Source organism: Podarcis cretensis (genome assembly GCF_951804945.1).
Source record: "Podarcis cretensis genome assembly, chromosome: 12".
In the NCBI taxonomy this organism is placed as follows: Eukaryota; Metazoa; Chordata; class Lepidosauria; order Squamata; family Lacertidae; genus Podarcis; species Podarcis cretensis.
The window spans coordinates 6732921-6753463 of NC_137181.1; the positions used below are offsets into that span (position 1 = coordinate 6732921).

The window sequence follows — 20543 nt, forward strand, 5'->3', positions numbered from 1 at the left end:
GCTGCAGTAACAAGGAACGGCCAGGAGGGTGCGCCCAAGGCAGCAAAGGAGGCCTGTGCGCCTGCGCACTCGGCCTCGCTTCCCGCCCTCAAACTCTCCGCCACACACAATATGGCGGTAGGGAGGCCGGCGCCTCTACCCTCGGCACTTCTCCTCAGGCCGCCATGCTGGTGAGGGCGTGCGCAGCGCTGCGGAGGGCCCTCCCTCGCAGGCTGCGCTTCGGCAGCGGAGGAAGGAGGCTGAGCGGCGGACGAGGCGAGGAAGCGACCGCCGGCTGCTTTCCGCTGAGCCGCGCCCTGCTCCGTTTCCAAGGCCCGGAGGCGGTGACCTTCCTCCAGGGCTTGCTGACCAATGACGTGACGCGTTTGGCGGAGGGCGGGGCTGCGGACGCGCCTCGCGCCATCTACGCGCATGCCCTCAACGTCCAGGGGAGGTGCCTCTATGACGTCATTCTGTACAGGTCAGTCGGCGCGTTCCCTGCTTTGCAGCTGCCTGGGTACATTAGTGCAGTGTTTCCCAACCTTGGGCCTCCAGCTGTTTTTGGACTACAATTCCCATCATCCCTTGCCACTGGTCTTGCTAGTCAGGGATGATGGGAGTTGTAGTTCAAAAACAGCTGGAGTGAATGCAAAGTAGGGGACGCGGTTTTCTAGTCCCTCAGAGGCATAATGATTGCTGCTGTATATTTTTATTTTAATTATTATAAAAATCAGTGCTGTTGTTTTAAATTTTTATTTTTTTATTATAATAGTTATAAATTTATATACGGCCCTTAATCCGAAAATCACAGGTGCGGTTTACAGTAAATATAAAAAAGATGCATAAAATAGCAACAACGGTATAGTATTATTTTATGCAGGATGAAAAAAATGCCTTCAGCAGTGCAGATATTTGTCATTTTTATTTTATTATTATTATTTTTTATATAATAATTTTTATTAATTTTCCAATTTTAAAACAAAACAACAACAACAACAACATAAAAACATCAACAAATACAAACAAACACACAGGTATAAATTCTTAACCTCATTTTCATAAACCTCCTTTCTCGAACTTCCCCATACCTCACCCTTTTTGCATCCTTATTGTACAATTTTTCAGCAACCCTTTTTGCCAATTAAATTTAAACTTGTTATCTTTCTCAATTTCACCTTAAATCATCAAACATTTTCAGCTGTAATTCTGCATCTTCCTTCCCCTTGACATTTTAGCACTCCTCAATTTTATAACAGTTCTTAAGATATACTTTAAACTTCTTCCAATCTTCCTCCACCGTCTCATTCTCTTGGTCACGAATTCTGCCAGTCATTTCTGCCAGTCCCATAAAGTCGATCACTTTCGTCTGCCATTCTTCCAGTGTGGGTAATTCTTGTGTCTTCCAATACTTTGCTAGAAGAATCCTGTACTTTGCTAGAAGAATGCTGTAGTGGCGTACATAAAAAAAGTCTTGTCCTTCCTTGACACCAATTGGCCCACCATGCCCAAGAGAAATGCCTCTGGTTTCTTATGAAAAGTACATTTAAGTACCTTCTTAATTTCATTATAAATCATTTCCCAAAAGGCTTTAATCTTTGGGCAGGTCCACCAAAGGTGAAAGAAGGTGCCTTCAGTCTCATTACATTTCCAACATTTATTATTGGGCAGATGATAAATCTTCGCAAGCTTGACTGGGGTCATGTACCACCTGTAAATCATTTTCATAATATTTTCTCTTAGGGCATTACATGCCGTGAATTTAATACCGGTGGTCCATAACTGTTCCCAGTCAGCAAACATAATATCATGACCAATGTCCTGTGCCCATTTAAGCATGGCTGATTTAACTGTCTCATCTATTGTATTCCACTTCAGCAACAAATTGTACATTCTTGATACATTCTTAGTATTGGGTTCTAACAATTCTGTTTCCAATTTCAATTTCTCCACCTGGAAGCCAATTTTCCTGTCTTGTTTAAAGGTTTCCATTATTTGGTAATAATGAAGCCAATCTCGCACCTTGGGCTTTAATTTCTCAAAACTCTGTAGTTTAAATTCACCGCTTTCTTGTTCTAAAATTTCAGAATATTTTGGCCATTTGGATTCCATGTTAAGTTTCTTCACCTCCTTAGCCTCCATAGGTGATAACCACCTAGGAGTTTTATTTTCCAACAAATCCTTATACCGAATCCAAACATTATATAATGCTTTCCTAACAATATGGTTTTTAAAACCCTTGTGAACTTTAACCTTGTCGTACCATAAATATGCATGCCAACCAAACCTATTATCAAATCCTTCCAAATCCAGAATATCTGCATTCTCAAGAAGTAGCCAATCTTTCAACCAGCAGAAAGCTGCCGATTCATAGTACAGTCTCAAATCCGGCAGGGCAAACCCCCCTCTTTCTTTTGCATCAGTAAGTATCTTAAATTTTATTCTGGACTTTTTGCCCTGCCAGATAAACTTAGATATATCTTTCTGCCACTTCTTGAAACAGTCTAATTTATCCACAATTTGTAATGTCTGAAACAAAAATAACATTCTAGGCAATACATTCATTTTGATCACTGCAATTCGGCCTAACAAGGAAAGCTTCAGATTCGACCATATTTCTAGATCTTTCTTTACCTCTATCCAGCATTTATCATAATTGTCTTTAAATAAATTCACATTTTTAGATGTCATATTAATCCCCAGATATTTTACTTTCTTTACCACCATTAACCCAGTTTCATTTTGGAATCTCTCTCTTTCAACACTTGTTAAATTTTTTTCCAAAACTTTAGTTTTTTGTTTGTTCAACTTGAATCCTGCCACCTGACCAAAGAATTGAATTAACTCTAAAACTCTTTTTGTACTAGTGTCTGGCTCTTGTAAAGTCAATACTAGGTCATCTGCAAATGCCTTCAATTTATAGTGTTTAGCTCCGACCTGAACTCCTTTTACCAGCTGGTCCCCCCTAATCATGTTCAGCAAAACCTCCAGGACTGATATAAAAAGTAATGGGGATATCGGGCACCCCTGCCGTGTCCCTTTTTCTATGGAAAGTTCATCAGTAACCACATTATTTACAATTAGCTTAGCCTTTTGTTCAGAATATATCGCACTTATACCATTTTCAAACCTTTGACCTACCCCCATCCCATGGAGATTCTTCTTCATGAACTTCCAAGAGATATTATCAAAGGCTTTCTCCGCGTCCACAAAAATTAGGACTGCCTTCGTATTAATATTTACAGTTAGCAGTTCCATAATGTCAATTATGTTCCTTACATTATCTGATAAGTGTCTTCCTGGGAGAAAGCCTGCCTGGTCCTTATGAATCTCCTCCATTAACACCCTCTTCAGTCTTTTTGCTAAAATGTCAGCAAATATTTTGTAATCCACATTAAGTAATGATATAGGGCGGTAGTTCTTGATCTGGTTTTTTCAGTTTCAGTCTTTGGTATAAGTGTGATGAAAGCTTCTTTCCACGATTCAGGTGCCTTTTCCCCCTCTAATATTTCATTACAAACCTCCTTAAGCGGCTGTATTAACCATTCTTTCAATGCTTTATAGTATCTGGAGGTTAGTCCATCTGGTCCTGGAGATTTCCCTAATTGCATGTTTTGAATGGCACCCTCCACTTCTTGATCTGTTATTTTCTCATTTAGAATCAACATACTTTGTTGCGAAATTTTTTGTAATCCATATTTCTTAAGAAAATCTTCTATGTCTCCTTCGTTTTCCGGCCCTTGTGCATATAATCTCCTGAAATAACTCTGAAAGCAATTGCTAATCTCATTTGGTTTAAAGATGTTCTTTCCATCCACCTCCAAGCTTGTAACTGTATTTATTTTCTGTCTCTTCTTCAATTGCCATGCTAGAAGTTTCCCACATTTGTCCGCTGATTCAAATGTCCTCTGTCTCATTTGCTTAATTTTCCATTCTATCTCCTGGTTCATCAGTTCCATATATTGCATTTGATAGAACTTAATTTCTCTCAGGATTTCATGAGACTTTGGTTTAGACCTCAGTTTCTTTTCTCCTTCTTTTATTTTTTCCAAAATCTTATCCTTCCTTTCATTTTGTTTCTTTCTCTTTAAAGAGTTCTGTTGTATCAGAAAACCTCGCATCACGGCCTTACTTGCGTCCCAAATCACTCTTTTCTCAACCTCTGTCCTCAGATTTATCTCAAAGTAATCCTTCAAGGTTTTTTGGGCCTTTTTGTAAATCTCCACCTCTCTGAATAGGGTGTCATTCATTCTCCATCTGAAAGATCCAGCTGTTGTTAGTTTCATTTCCATCTTCACTGCGTTATGGTCGGAGCATGTCTTTGGGCAGATTTCCGCCATTTTTATCCTTGGAGCCATTCCACTAGTAATCCATATTTGATCTATTCTTGTCCATGTCATTTGTGCCTCTGAAAAGAATGTTCCCTCTCTCTCAAGAGGGTTTCTTGTTCTCCAGATATCAATCAAATCTATATTTTCAGTCATTTCAAAAAAGGTCTTAGGTAGTCTCCCGTCCTTAGAGACCACCTGTCTTTGTGCTTTATCCATATTTGTAGAGACCACGCCATTCATATCTCCTAGTAAAATCACCTTGTAGTCCAAATAATCCGTTAATGTCTCATGCAATTTCTTGTAAAATTCTGCCTTCCCTTCATTTGGTGCATAGATGCCAACTATCAGGAGTTTTTCTCCTTGGATTTGTATCTCAATTGCCAAAGTTCTTCCATGTTCATCTTTAAAGATCAATTTTGGGGCCAATTTTTCCTTTGCATAGATCACCACTCCTCTTTTCTTAACTTTATCTGATGAGATAAATTCCTGTCCTAGTCTTTTATTTATAAGTAATCTTCTGTGTGCCCTTGTTATGTGGGTTTCTTGTAGACATATCAAATCCAATTGTTCTCTTTTCAAGATGTGAAAGACCTCGCGCCTTTTTCTGGGAAGGTTGAGCCCATTACAGTTCCAGGTTAAAAATTGCAGAGACATTATTAGTTAGTTACCTCCAGCTGCTCCCTGCAGCTGTTCTTCTTCCGTTGGTGACTTCAGTCCAAATGTCAAGTTTCCAAGGTCTGTGTCAGAGGTCGAGTCTAGCACTCCTTTCACAAGGTCCTCCTCTTTTCTGTCTAGGAATTGTTCTTTATCTTGCACTGTTCTTATTTTGACTTTTTTTCCTTTGAAGTTAAAAGACAAACCTTGTGGAAATTCCCACCTAAAAGGTATGTTATTCTTCTTCAGCAGGTCAACCAGATTCTTAAAGTAAGTTCTTACCTCCAGAATGTATTTTGGGATGTCCTTGTAAATTTGAACAGAAGCGTTTCCAATCTGAAGGGTTCTCTGGTAATGTAAATTTAGAATTTTGTCTCTTTCTTCTTTGGATCTCAGAGTTATCAGACAATCCCTTGGGATCTTCCTGCCTTGCCTTCTGCCCAATCTGAAGGCAGTTGTTATCTTAAAATTTTCTTCCTCTGAATTTACCTGCCAAAATTCTGATAATTCTTTTGTGAGAAAGTCCACTAGGTTGTCCCCTTCACTTTCAGGGACCAGCCTAAGTCTCAAATTCTTCTCTTTCCTCTGCATCTCCCACAAAGACAAGGCCGCCTCATGCTGGTCCAACTTCTTACAGACTGGTATTAAACTTTCCTGTGTTGTTTCTGCAGTAACTTTAGCCTCTTCTGCAATTTTTCGAATTGTGGCATTTTCTTGAACCAATCTATTTATGGTTTCTGTGTTAGATGTAATACTTTTTGTATTCAAGTCCAATTTTGTTGTAAGTTCTGTCAGTTGTTTGGTATTCTCCGTGCTCTGCTTAGTCAAATTTTCTAAAGATTCATTTATTTTAAGTAATGCTTGAGTCACTGCATCCATGAATACGTTTATTCCTTTCTCCTGTCCAGCTAAGCCTGATATTGAGCCTCTTTTCTTTTGTGCAGCTTTAGCCTTAGATCTTGTTGTTATGTCTTCTGCGGAACCACTCATGTCCCAAGGTCGTTCCCACAGGAACAGCTCTTAAGTGGAAAAATCCAGTGACTTGTTTTTATTTGACAGTCTATGTTACAAACTGTAGCCTTTCAGCCCTCTAGAGGGAGCAGTACATTGTGTCCAATAAGCAGCAGAAACAAAGAAACCAAAAGCCCTCTTGGAGAAAGAAACTTTCAGTCTTCCAATTGCAACAGTATTTATTTCTGTAAAGTCCCAAAAACTGTATCTGTAAAGTCCCAAAGATTGTATCTATTTAAGCTCTCCGCTTTGCAGCAGGTTCTATCAGACAGTTCCTGTCAAAGCGCTTCACCCAGGCAGTCTGTTCCCAGAGTCAGAGACAGCAGAAATTAATCACTTAAATTTCCTCTCACGCAGGTTAAGCCAAGTTTCCTTTTCTTCCCCCCCTGCTCCTGCTTGCTGGAGGGGTAGTTAAAGTTCAATGCCAAAGTTAGGTAATTCAAAAGTTCAAAGTTACTTTTCCTTCAATTGCAGCTTTCCAGTTCCGTTGCTTTAAAAGCCATGCAAACCGGGGGAGGCAGACTTCCTTTATTTACCATCCCCGTTTTCAGCCAAATTTCAAACGTTTTTTTTTATAATCCCAGTAGGTTTCCCAATCCTACTTACGGGTATTTCAATTTCAGTCCAGATTTCAGGAAGGAATCGGCGCTCTCCGCTTATGGCGACGCGGCTTCACTTCACGGGCTGGGTAGCGACTCTCAGCACCGCACGATCCCCCGATGCTCCTCTGGAGCCTTTAAAAAGGCTCTTTTGCAGTAAAGGGGGGCGCAAAAGGTGCCCACCGAGTCTCCTTGTTCACAGGCTTCTGCGCCTGTGATTTTAGGGGTCCCCGCTTCGCCGTAGCGGTCAGACCCGAACTCGTGAAGCAGCCCTCTCTCCGGAGATCGGGGAGAGAGCCGCCATTAAGCGCTGGCGCTGACCGGAAGTCATCTATTTTATTATTTTAATGTTGTATTTTATTTTTGTTTTTAAGTTTGTAATCATTCATCTTGTTTTTATTATTGCTTGTAAGCCGCTCTGAGCCCGGCCTTGGCTGGGGAGGGCGGGGTATAAATAAAAAATTATTATTATTATTATTATTATTATTATTATTATTATTATTTAGTCAGGAACAGTTATTGCAAAGGCTGATGAATGCTTTTTCTTTGGCGATCCCTTGTAGCCGAATAAGATTGTCTCCCATAAACACGGTTTTAACAATGAGTCCGTAAGTGACTGTGGAGGCCAATTCTGGATCCACACATCCTTCCACAGTGGGGACATTGGTTTCCGGGCGGGAGTTGATCACGGTGTGGATTTGCCAAGCGTGCCTTCCTCTTAGCACCTTTCTCCCTTGCGTCCTGAGTTCGAGTGTCTTCAAAGCCCATGACCCCTTTGGTAAAGGCTGTTCTCCAACTGGAGTGCTTGCAGGCCAGTGTTTCCCAGTTGTCGGTGTTTATACTACATTTTTTTTTGGTTTGCCTTGAGAATGATCCAAGAAGTCCTCAACGGCAGAACAGGCAGATGATAACAAGTGGTTTGTTACAACTGCTGTGAAGGCGGATGAAGGCTGCAGCAGATAGGATCTACTGGTTTGTCGTGACTACTCATGATGAATGCAGTACATGAAGTAACAATAGAACAAAGAAATATTTAAGTATAGGGTTATTGCAACATATACGCAGGGTGGCCAAAAGCGAAGGAATGCACTTTTAACAGTCAGTGTCTACATGCGCTTTCTTGGAAGTTTCGCTGAATGCTCTGGGTCTTGCTCCAAAGTCAGCATGCAAGACATTGCGGCTGGAGTCCTGTGCCAGTTTTCTTAAAGGCAAAGCTGGCTCTAGGATTTCGAGACGCCCTCAGGCATCGTATCCTCAGTCATACGCACCTCCTCCAATTAGAGTGGTGCAAAAAAAGGGATTGCAAAACAAAAAAGCACTCTGTACATGGGTGTCAGGGTTTTGCCTGTTGTGACCAGCCTGTGTAGAACATGAATTTTGGCAGAGACCTCTCAAGAACCAGAGAGACCTAGCTTTGACTACATAGGACTAATAGGCAAGAAAGTCTACCTGGAGGGGGGGGGATCAAAATAAAATAAAAAGTAACAACTGTAAGCTATAATGGAGAATATATGGTATACTGAACATATATAATATTTCCAAATACAGTACCCAAAGAACTAAAGTTCCTGGATGGAAAAAAATGCAGATTCCAAACCAGTAAAAACTGAGCCTCTGTTGGATCAGAGAACATATTGTTCTGATAGTCTTGTATTTAAGTATTGGCATGGTAGCCATAAGTGACCAAGAATGTGGGCAAGTGAGTTGGGCTGGCAGAAGAGAGATGAACCAATTAACCGCTCCTCCGCCCCCAACATGAAAATCAGGCTCACAGTCTGGCTAGTACAAAAAAATTGCAATTTGTTGAAATAAGTGTTCATGGCTTATGATAATCATTGAAATCTATACTATAAACAGCTATTATTGTGACTGGAAAATTAGGGAAACTATAAAACTCCTAGATATTCTGTACTAACAAAACTCAGTGGACAGGTGGCCCAATTGGATTCATGTCAAAGAATGCCTTGGACTGCAGTCTTAACCCCACTTTCCTGTGAGCAAGCCCAATTGAATTCAGTAGAACTTACTTCTGAATAGATATGGTTAAGATTGTGCTGACATAGGCAACAAACAAGAAGAAACTATTGAAGTGTAGCAGATTGCCAAACATTATCATTGTCATCTTAATTCGTCATTAGCACTTTATAGCTCTGATTTCAGCCCAACCAAGGAAAGCTTTTTTCTTGCTTCTTAAAACTTTTACATCATCAAACCTTTATTGGCATCACATACAAACATTCAGAATAAATAGGCCAGTGCGATCTCATCGCCATTTCAACAGTACAGTCATTTGCCAAAGGGAAGAAGAGGCGAGCAATCTATTTCATCTCTGTGGGTCTCCAGCAAGGGCAGGATCCTGTAGCATAGTTCGGTGACAAAAAAATCAAATAGAGGAACTTAGCTACTGTCTTGGTGAGATCCTGGTCTCTCCCCTGTAATAAGAAGCATATGACCTCTGTCTCTGGTTTCCATGTTGGAATACATAGATGGTCTAGAAATTGTTGGCGGAGATCATCATACATTTTACATTTAAGGGCCATGTGAGCTAGAGCAGTGTTTCCCAACCGGTGTTCCGCGGCACACTAGTGTGCCGTGAGACGTTGCCTGGTGTGCCGTGGGAGGGAGGCGGGCGAGTCGGGCGGCGAGAGGCCTTAGGCGCCCTGCAGAAAGGCGTCCTCTTTGTGGGTGGGTTCTCCCCCCTCCCTTAGCGCATCGTATTTAGTTGGGGATTCTGGAGAGGCGGGCGGGGGCGCGCTGGCCCCGAGCGGAACAGACGCGCCGTCGTCCCCACCTCCCTCTCCTCAGTAGCTCCGAGCCGACTGACTGAGGGTGGGACGCGGCCAGCGGTGTCCTCTCTCTCTCTCTCTCCGCCTCCCAGCACCGCTTTTCCCGAGGCGGACGCGCGCCTAAGGCTGAAAGGGAGCAGCCTGGAGGCTTGGCGGCCTCTCAGCGGCTCATGACGGGCGTCCCCGAGGCGGGAGGTGCTGAGCAGGGGCTCTGCGAGAGGGCGCGAGGGATGCGTGGTGGTGTCTGCGCGCGCGTGACTTAAGAGGGCGACCTGCTGCCTCTCCTCTCTCTCCCCTCCCTCCCCTCATGGGCACGGAGTCCCCGGCACAGCTTGGCGCTACTACAGCTACAGCTGCTGCTGCTCCGAAGGCGGTTGCTTCTTCCTAACGCCCAGCCTCTGAGGGACTGCAGTCTCCCGCCCTCTTTTTTTGGGGGGGGGCGGGATGCTGAGGTAAAGGATCCCCTCGCGCGCGGGCGGGCATCTCTTTGGGCAGGGCGCGTGTGGAGGCTTAAGGTGGGGAGTGTGGAGGGGTTGCCGCTTGCGAGGGGAGGGTTCATATTGTATTGGGCTGCGGTGTGGGCGACACGGCTCTCCAATGGCCAGCCCGCGGAGGAACATTGAGTTGGAGCATTTCGAGGAGAGGGACAAAAGGCGCACTGAATAAAGTATTTTATAATTTTTCATATTTCTGTTTACTTACTATTTCATAATAAAGTAATTATAAAATACTTTCTTTGTGTTTATTTGATTCCTATTAAAGAGAGTTACTTTATATATAGTCAATATAGGCACAGAGTTAATTTTTTAAACATTTTCTAATGGTGGTGTGCCTCGAGATTTTTTTCATGAAACAAGTGTGCCTTTGCCCAAAAAAGGTTGGGAAACACTGAGCTAGAGTTTCCACCAGGTGGGCATCGCATGGGCAGAGCCTATCTCCTTCTGCCATACCCTCAAACCTACCCCAAAGGAGGTTAGGAGGATTAGAATTTAACCTTGCCAGTGAAAAAGCCCTTAATTGTAAATAATTAAGGTTAAATTCCTGCACCGCAGCTGAGATTAGTTCCTGGCGATTTCTGTCCCGCAGCCTAGTTTTTAACATGGCCTTGGCAATTGGGAAAGCCACAGCACCCAGAAGATCCTCTGAAAGCCCAAGTTGCCGTATCTTTGTTCAAAACAGTTGTAGCCCTGGGGAAGGGAAGGAGTCTGACAGAACTTCGCTAAGTAAAGTATCTTTGTCTGCTGAAAAACAAATGTTTAGCCAGCATAAAAGAAAACACGTCCAGGCAACTGTCTCTAGCTTATGTTGGCCTCCTTCTAAACGCAGGGCTGCGTAAGGTACGTAGCGTGGGACAGCCTCCAGGCAGAGCAATAGCCATCATGGCTAGTAGCCTCCATGAGTTTGTCTAATCTTCTTTTAAAACCATCCAGGTTGGTGAATTCCACCCATATTTACTCAGAGGTACTTAGTAAGCATCTATAGGTGCAGCCTTAATTTGCTTTGTTTTCTGCCACCGGAAACAATCTGGCACAATATAAGGAAGAAGAGCTTTATAAAGTTTGAGGTTCTTTGCAGCAAAGGAAAGGGAGAGAACTGGGATCAAGGCTTCGTATTAACGACTCTAGTTTTCTCCTGATCTTGGCTCTTTTTCAGAATTCACGAAAGCCAGCAAGAAGAGCCTCACATCCTGTTGGAGTGTGATGCCGGCGTCTTGGAGTCCCTTCAAAAGCATTTGAAACTGTATAAAATCCGGAGGAAAGTAAACATCACCCCCTGCCTTGACCTCTCCTTGTGGGCTGTCATTCCAAAGGAACTGTCTCAAGAGGGGGCCTGTAAATTCCAACAGTGTGCCGACAAAGCAGTGGTTGCAACACCTGACCCCAGAGTTGGTGTAATGGGTTGGAGGCTGATAACCAGCAAAGGCACAGAACCACTGGAGGTTGTTCCTGGATGCCAGATTGGGAACGTTAAGGATTATCATAGGCACAGGTATAAACAAGGTAAGACTGCCCCCATCTTTGAACAGCTGTTCTGGAAGCAGAAGTTTTGCTTTATGTAGGCATTGCACAATGATAACTAAACACATGAACGTTTGCGGAATTAACACCTAGCGCATCAGTTGAATGATTATGGTATTTATTATTGTATTCATTAAGTTTATATCTTTTTTTTAAAATAATATTTATTCAAATTTTAAAAATTAGAAAAAGAAAATTAGAAAAAACAAAAATAGAAAAATACAGAAAAAATAGTTAGAAAAAAAAACCAGCTCAAACCTTTACATAACTTTCTTTCCTTTGCTTATTTCCTTGACCTCCTCACACCTCCCTTTTTTGTATTCTAGTTCAATTAGATATTTCAGCAAATCCTTTCCAGCTTTGTTTTTATCCTAATAATTTATCTTAATATACTGTAATTTTACATTCTCGTCTTTCACCAATAAAAAAAAAATCAATTTTTACCTAATCCTTTATATTATTTCTGCTAAAACCACATTACTTCATTCCAACATCCTTCTAACATTCCTTAATTTTACAATGTTTCTGTAAATAAACTTTAAATTTTTTCCAATCTTCTTCCACCAACATTAAGTTTATATCTTGCCCCTTCTCCTGAAGGAGTCCAAGGGCAGCAAGCATATAATAAAGCAATAATAACACCTTCAAAGCATCAGTTTGGATACTGATGCCACTTCCCATTCAAGTGAATCTCAAAGCAACCTACAAACAATAAGTTACATGATGGGAGTCGAAAACATTAGGAGGGCACCATGTTGGGGAAGGCTGATATATATTATGAAAGGCTTTCTCCACATTGCCAACCCTGTAATGGGCATAGAGAGAACAATACCAAATCTGATTTTAAGATTTGTTTTATAAATTGCAACATAATATGACCACCGGGCTGTGGTTTTCCCCCACTAAGTTGTAAAAATAGTTTGTTGGTGGGATGGCAACATGCCTATAGGATGAAACAAAACCTAAGGACTCAACTTTCCTGAACATTATTTAAAGTGACATTTATCAGCCATCCACCTTGTGAATGGAATGTTTGTAAACAATTAAGCTGACATTGAGACTGACGCTTGAGTGTGGGGTAGTGGTGACAGCTTGCTAAATTTGGATCCGATTTGTTCTTACCCTGGCCCATATAGAATTTAATGTAAATTGTGTGAACCTCCTTGGTGGTGATCTGCTGGTATTTGTGCACAATTTCCATAATCGCCAGTTCTCCAAAACATAATTTTAAAAAAGAATTGTGAGTCTCTGGATTCAAAGGAAACACAGCTTCATTCATGACAGCAGTTACTTTCCAGATAAACACATTATTTTGGAAATAATCACTATCACGGCATAAATGTGAACAAAACACAATTTAGCTATTTTTTCAGCTGTTATTCTGGAGGGCGTGGTGTCCCTCAGTACTGGTTCACACAGAACAGAAGTATCTTCGCCATGAAGGAGGATCACGTTCAGTAAAGCCATGGATGCTTCAGCTGAGATTCCTGCATTGGAGGGGGTTGGACTAGAGCAGGCATCCCCAAACTCAGCCCTCCAGATGTTTTGGGACTACAATTCCCATCATCCCTGACCACTGGTCCTGTTAGCTGGGGATGATGGGAGTTGTAGTCCCAAAACATCTGGAGGACCGAGTTTGTGGATCCCTAGACTAGAGGACCCTTTTGAGTCCCTTCCAGCTCTATGATTCTATGTCCCAGAAAAGATCTGCTTTTCTGGCAAACAGAGAAATTGTTGGAAAGGCCTGAAGGGAGTTCGGTAACATTCTCATGAACAAGCAGTTCTGAAGTTGGGAAGGTATATGTTCTTCTTTTAATAAAGACCTGTATTTGTTTTCTCTATTGTGTAGTTCATTCTAATTTCCTGTCCCAGTCTTCCCTAAGTTGCTGATCTTCTACTTTACAAGCTTCCAATAAACATTCCACATTTGGGAAGGCTGAAGCACTTAAAGCAGATGGGCCATCAAGAGATAACAACAGGTTGTAATTGAAAATACTGCCCTTCAGTACTCACTGGTAAACAGTATCCAGCCCACAATAGGATCATACCTACAGTGACTGGCAGAGGAAGTGATAGTAACCTAAGGACAAGCATTGTTATAAATCTGTTGTGTGTAGAACCAGTTGAGAATCAGTGCAGGTGCTGTTCCTACTGACGAAGGTGCTATTCCCACTGACTTACCATCTTTAGGAATTGGATCATAATGTTTTACCCCATAAGCCACTTAGCTACTCAGCAGTAGCAGCACCAAGTGCCAGTCAAACTCCTACGCAAGGTATGAGTGTTGTTCAACACTTACCTCTTTATTTTCTCCCTTTTCCAGGTGTCCCAGAAGGAATTAAAGACCTCCCTTCTGGAATAGCCCTCCCTTTGGAATCCAACTTGACTTACATGAATGGCATCAGTTTTACCAAAGGCTGTTATATCGGCCAGGAGTTAACAGCTAGGACCCATCATATGGGTGTCATCCGTAAACGCCTCTTGCCCATACAGCTTTCAACTCCCATGTCTTCTGAGAGCATCCCTGAAGGAACTGAAATTGTATTGGAATCAGGGAAGTCGGCTGGAAAGTACCGTGCCGGAGTAGATGAACTTGGAATGGCATTACTGCGGTTGGCTAACATAAACGAACCGCTGCATCTAAAAATATCAGGAGATTTGCACGTGAGAGTCACTGCCTCCATCCCTAAATGGTGGCCGAAGCCTGCCAATAAGTAGAGGAGCTTTGTGCTGAGGATCCTCTGCTTTGTGTCTTGATCCCCAAATAGCTTATTTACAGTTCATCCAGAATTACGGTGTTCCTTTTCACGATGGATCAATTCATCTTACACAACATAATTCATTTCAGTGTGGCTTGTCAAGAAGGAGTTCCTGGCCAGTTGCACTCATTTTTTACATTGGTCAGCAGGGAAGACTAAAGTATGTTTGCATTGGCTCTATTAGGTTTCCTCTTAGGACTATATATATTTTTTCTAAATTAGCCAAACAACCTTCACTTTTATGCATGCCTTCCTTCCAGAAAGGTTCAGTACAACACGTGAAAGTGGAACTGAGTTCTTAAAACCCCAGGCCACTTTTACCAAAAAGAAAAAAAAGTTTATATTAAGGTTTTTCATGTTACAAAGCAAACGGATAAACAGGGAACGTTGCTAAAACCTCGATTCACATGTTAGCCTCCCAAAGTAGTACGACATTTACGGAAGCTTCTGTCTACTTGTACTGGCTTCCCGTTGCAACAGCCAGCGTACAGATTTGCACGTGGAGAGTGTATTTCAAAGCTGTGCCTTGCTCCAGCTCCAAGCAAGCTGAGAATCCCTGGCCTTGGTGGTGATTCACCCTCAGAACAGTCACAACTTCCTAGTCAAAAGAAAAAGAAATGATTGAACAGCTCTTTGGGTTTCTCTCTTGCAGCAGCTGCTCTAGCTGTAGTTGGAAGAGGTCTGAGATGGGGAAGTTGCTGATGGAGAAAAAACATATGTGTGCAGTATGATTAATAGTGATTTATTATTTAATTAGAGTGACGAGAAGTGTGCTGTAGCTTTCTGAATGGTGCTATTACTACTTTGGGCAACACTGGATTGTTTCGAATCATCAAACTTGGAGTAGACCTATTAAAGTGAATGGACATGATTCACTTGGGTCCATTAATCTCAGCGGGTCTGCTATAAGCATAACTGTTGGCTACAACCCAGTGTTTTTACAGAACTGCACAGCAGCTTTTGGGGTGTGATAAAAATATTTATTATAATTTATCAATATAAAAAATGTAACAATGTATGACATAAGGAATTATATTAATCTCTGACATACGGAATAACATTAAAGAGAATAACTGTTGCCACCATGAAAATCCCAAAAGTGAAGTGCTGTGTAATTTTCTTCTACAAACATGTTTCTGTTTATCACTAAGGTTGCAAATACTTTTAAATTAGAATTTATTGACTGCTGGTTTATTCTCTGCAGCCCGTTGCTGCTGTTAATCAGAGGAAACAAATATTGCTTGAGGTTTAAATTTCCAGAACTCTAGTTGCAGCTCATAAAACCCTACCAAAATTGTGGATTTGCTTTTCAAAATAAGAAGTTCAAAGATGTTGAATCAGAGTCCTATTGCATAATTTGCCTTTGTGGTTAGTTAGGAGGGGGAAAGGATTTAAACCACTTTAGAAAAAAATTCAATTTAAGATATAAAATCGCATAGAGACACTTCCACAACTTTTAATGCTTGTGCAATACCTTTCATGCACAAGTTAGGTGGTGGTGTGTTGTTCCATAGAGGTGCATGCAACTATGGAAACTTCTGGGGCGCTGGGAAAGAGTGTGTTCACCAGATATCACAGGAGCCAATGAATGTGACGTCAAGTGCCGAGAAGCCTCCAGGTGACTGTAGCAGCTAGCATTTGATAGTTGCTGCAGCTACCTAAAAACCCTTGCCCTCGCTTATCTGGTAGCTTTTGGCTCCTGCTTGAAACAAGCATGATGGTATGTGAGTAGATGGGTTCAATATGGCACAAATACCCAAATACCTAGATTCAAATTTTAAGCCTCAGGCTGGCCTACAAGTTGTAGGTCACTTTTTAAAGGAATCTGTTCATAATTCTCATTCAATAGATGGTGCTTGTTCTGCAATAGATAGGGCTGGTGCGACTTGCCTGCCAAGCCCCTGCCTTGGTCTCTGCCAATGAACCCTTCTTAGTTACATCTGTGACTATTTAGCCATCCTGTCTCCTTTCAGTATGGCATCTTAACAATGGTCATTGCATGTTCAATCCACATGATGCTATCATATTTGTTAACCTGAGAAAATAATGGCAGCTTGAATTGGAGCATTGCTGGCATAGAATTTCCCCTTCGCCACAAGCTGATGGATGAGGCCGATCAGAGCATGGGAACTGGGTTACACTGTTCAAGGAGAGTGCATCTGAGCCAGCGCTTTTGGAAATACAACTTGGGGTTTTAAGCAGAATTATGCAATGTATGTCTTTAGGAATAAAGTTGCTCTTTAAAAGGGCCCAGTCTTAACAAATTGACAGGAACACCTGTGCAGAAAGCACTTCCAGTGGCGTAGCGTGGGGGGTGCAGGGGGTGCCGGACGCACCGGGCGCAACATCTGGGGGTTAGGGTTAGGGATAGGGTTAGGGGGCGCAAATCCAGGGTTAGGGGGCGCAAATTACTTGCCTTGCCCCGGGTGCTGACAACCCACGCTACGCCACTGAGCACTTCCATTCTGCTGTGAACTATTGCTATAAAATGTAAATGGCAGTGAAAATAGTTGAGTCATATACTTGACTGTCAAGAGTCCCAAAATTCCTGTAGTAGGGGGTCAGACTAGATACCATTTCCAACTCTACAATTCTCTGATTAAATGCTCTACATGTCAATTAATGCTGTCTGGTCTTTTGTAATTCAGCTTTTATGTTTAGCCTGCACTTCAGCTATGTAGACCGGTGGCTTTCAATCACTACACTGTGTTTATTTACTGTATCTCTGCCAACCTACTCAGAGCAGTTAAAATAACAGTACTAGATCCATATTGTACTTGAAACAGCTTCATCAAATAGTAGGTGTAGAAGGGGCAGTTTACTTCACTTCCAACAGTCCCAGAAGTCAGAAAATCTGCCCTCTCAGGAAAACTATAAGGGCAGCTCCAATGGTGTAGCAAAAAAATATTCTTGCACCTTTAGGAAACATGTTTATTGTGGTATGAGCTTTTTGTGAGCAAGAGGCCATGAAAGTTTGTGCCACTGTTGTAAGCCAAAAATGACTTATCTCCTGAGTTTATGCCAACCCAGAAGCTTGAGGAGTTGAGTCCAACGTTTATTGCAAAGCAATAGGTTACTGTCGGATAATTCTGCAGAACTGCAACCACGCCCAATGGTTCAGGCAATGGTTTTTATAAAGTTTCAAACAAAGGATTCCAATTTTCACCAATCATGTGCATCATTACCTCATTTTAAGTTTACTAAGGTAAAGGTAAAGGTACCCCTGCCCGTACGGGCCAGTCTTGACAGACTCTGGGGTTGTGCGCCCATCTCACTTAAGAGGCCAGGGGCCAGCGCTGTCCGGAGACACTTCCGGGTCACGTGGCCAGCGTGACATCGCTGCTCTGGCGAGCCAGAGCCGCACACGGAAACGCCGTTTACCTTCCCGCTGGTAAGCGGTCCCTATTTATCTACTTGCACCCGGAGGTGCTTTCGAACTGCTAGGTTGGCAGGCGCTGGGACCGAGCAGCGGGAGCGCACCCCGCCGCAGGGATTCGAACCGCCGACCTTTCGATCGGCAAGTCCTAGGCGCTGAGGCTTTAACCCACAGCGCCACCTGCGTCCCTGCTAAAAGGTACTACACATGCGCAATAAGCACTGGCAATTTTGCTGATTTGGTGTGGCTTCTCACCGTGATCTGTTACATTGTGTTAGTACGCATGTTGGGAAGCTGTGTTACGTGTAGCCATTTGCACCATGTAGCAATTTATGTTCCTGCTTTGAGCTGCATCTTTGTGATTCACATATTAGCTGTAAAGTGGTACCCCAGGTTACAAACTCCTGGGGTTACAGACACTTCAGGTTACAGACTCCCCTGCAACCTGACACACGTGTGGTGGGTCCATGGAGCAAGCCTTTCTATTTGACTGGGGTGGAGAGCAGAATGACAAATGGTCCTCTCCACCTTGGCCGAAGAGAATTAATGGAACTGGGGAAAGAGCTTCTGGAATGGCAGCCGCAAGTCAACACTCTGCAGGAGATTTCCACTCACTCGCTGGTCAAATCAGGCGGAGGAGATTATGTTGAAACTCACAAGAAGGTCCACGTTATTGGGAAGAAACTGAAGCAGCTTCTGGAAAGAGTCTCAAGTGATTTAAAGGTCTCACATGGATTTATTTATTTATTTATACCCCGCCCATCTGGCTGAGTTTCCCCAGCCACTCTGGGTGGCTCCCAATCGAGCGTTAAAAACAATACAGCATTAAATATTAAAAACTTCCCTAAACAGGGCTGCCTTCAGATGTCTTTTAAAGATAAGATAGCTACTTATTTCCTTCACATCTGATGGGAGGGCGTTCCCCAGGGTGGGCGCCACTACCGAGAAGGCCCTCTGTCTGGTTCCCTGTAACCTCACTTCTCGCAATGAGGGAACTGCCAGAAGGCCCTCGGCGCTGGATCTCAGTGTCTGGAAAGCCAGACACAAGTGCATTTCTGCAGGATGTGGACAAACTGGACTCGGCAGGCTGTCCTCAGCGACCAGAGAAACCTTGCACATATAAAAACAAGGCTGGAGGGAGGAACACCTTAGAGCCAAAGTGGCATTGATATTAGAGGGCAAGACAGGAGCGGTGCCAGCCCAGCTGCTCCCAAGACGCGTGGCTTCCTGTCCCATGTACTGCGAATGGCGTTCCCTCTTCAGTTGCTCTTCCTTCTCCTCCTGCTTTTGGCCACCCTGCCTCCTTTTTTTGGAGGAAGATTACAGCTGTGCATACTGCAACAACTTTGCCCGGTCTTTCCACCCGATGCTGCAATTTGTCAATGGGCCTCCTCTATGCAAGAATGTTTTTAGCAGGTGCTGAAAAAAGCACAGTGAAGGCAACCTGCTTGATCTGAATAGGCAGGGAGTTCCAAAGTGCAGGCGCTGTCACACTAAACAACTTGAGTTATTAGAAATGCTAGAAAGTTTTTTTAAAAAGAAAAGGAATCTGGGGATTATGGTTCATGAGGGAGTCTGCAAGCTCTGTGAACACCAATGATTATATAATTGATATATTTATATGTGCACAAATGTCTTACAATTTCAATTTTTTTATTTTTCATTCATTTCTCTGCTTGCACCCCCCAAAAAAACTTCAATGAGTGTTTTGACTTAAAAGTATCGCACGCAAACAAGCCTTGTGATACTTCAGTTTCCACCCATTTGCTGCTTTTGGAAGTGTTTCCTTCCTCACCATCCCTTTCTCCATCTTAACATCCCACAAAATAACAACAACCCTGGTTGTTTCTCTATTTCTTCTATTTATTTGTTTTTCATTTTGTTATGTACTGAGTTGAATAGGATCCAGAATGCAGCAGTCTGATTGGCCCTAGAACAATAGGATCCAGAATGCAGCAGTCTGATTGGCCCTAGAACAATAGGATCCAGAATGCAGCAGTCTGATTGGCCCTGGAACAATAGGATCCAGAATGCAGCAGTCAGATTGGTCCTAGAACAATAGGATCCAGAATGCAGCAGTCTGATTGGCCCTAGAACAATAGGATCCAGAATGCAGCAGTCTGATTGGCCCTAGAACAATAGGATCCAGAATGCAGCAGTCTGATTGGCCCTAGAACAATAGGATCCAGAATGCAGCAATCAGATTGGTCCTATAACAATAGGATCCAGAATGCAGCAGTCTGATTGGCCCTAGAACAATAGGATCCAGAATGCAGCAGTCAGATTGGTCCTATAACAATAGGATCCAGAATGCAGCAGTCTGATTGGCCCTAGAACAATAGGATCCAGAATGCAGCAGTCTGATTGGCCCTAGAACAATAGGATCCAGGAGCCACCCAATCCAGCTCCAGGTGGAAGTGAATCCGCAACCTGATTGGCCTACAGGTGAATCCCGGAATTAGCCAATCACGTGGGGCCCATTGTGTAAATAATGTATATAAAGCAGACATTCTGGGGGAACTTTCCTTCCTCACTACTATGAGATGAATAAAGAGCATGAAATCCACTCTGGACTCCTGAGTATATTTCACATTTTGATTTGGTTTCAATTTGAAATAGAAACGGCAGGTGGAATAAGATAAGAGAATTATTATTCTTATTTATTTATACCTCGCTCCCTCCTCCCCGGACAGGACTCAAGAGGGCTTACATATAAAAATAAGAACCGCTAAAACTTTTTTTTTTAAATTAAAAAACCCATCATTCAAAACAATTGAACATTGATAGAAATAAGACTATATAAATATATAAAATCTATTAAAATCATTTGAAAAGCTACAATAAAAAGACAGTAGGGCACCAGCCCCCTCATTAAAAGCAGTTCCCAAAAAGCTTGTGGGAACGAAAAAAACGGAAAGGAAGGACCGTTACTGAGGTGTATAAACTTATAAAATGATCTCTCTTCCCCCTCTACATTCCCGTTTTCCCTTCTCCTCCTCCCCCGCGACCAAAATGGTTTCTTCCAACCCTATC

The 20543-nt window shown here is 42.6% G+C and overlaps 1 protein-coding gene across 1 annotated transcript; it reads left to right on the forward strand.

Annotated features, from left to right (window-relative positions):
• The first annotated feature begins 23 nt into the window (after nucleotides 1-23).
• Nucleotides 24-15323, forward strand: IBA57 (iron-sulfur cluster assembly factor IBA57). The gene is made up of 3 exons (XM_079947729.1): nucleotides 24-460; nucleotides 11011-11357; nucleotides 13699-15323. The coding sequence occupies exons 1-3, from the start codon at nucleotides 165-167 to the stop codon at nucleotides 14091-14093; spliced, it is 1038 nt and encodes a 345-aa protein (XP_079803855.1). The 5' UTR covers nucleotides 24-164; the 3' UTR covers nucleotides 14094-15323.
• The last annotated feature ends 5220 nt before the right edge of the window (nucleotides 15324-20543 follow it).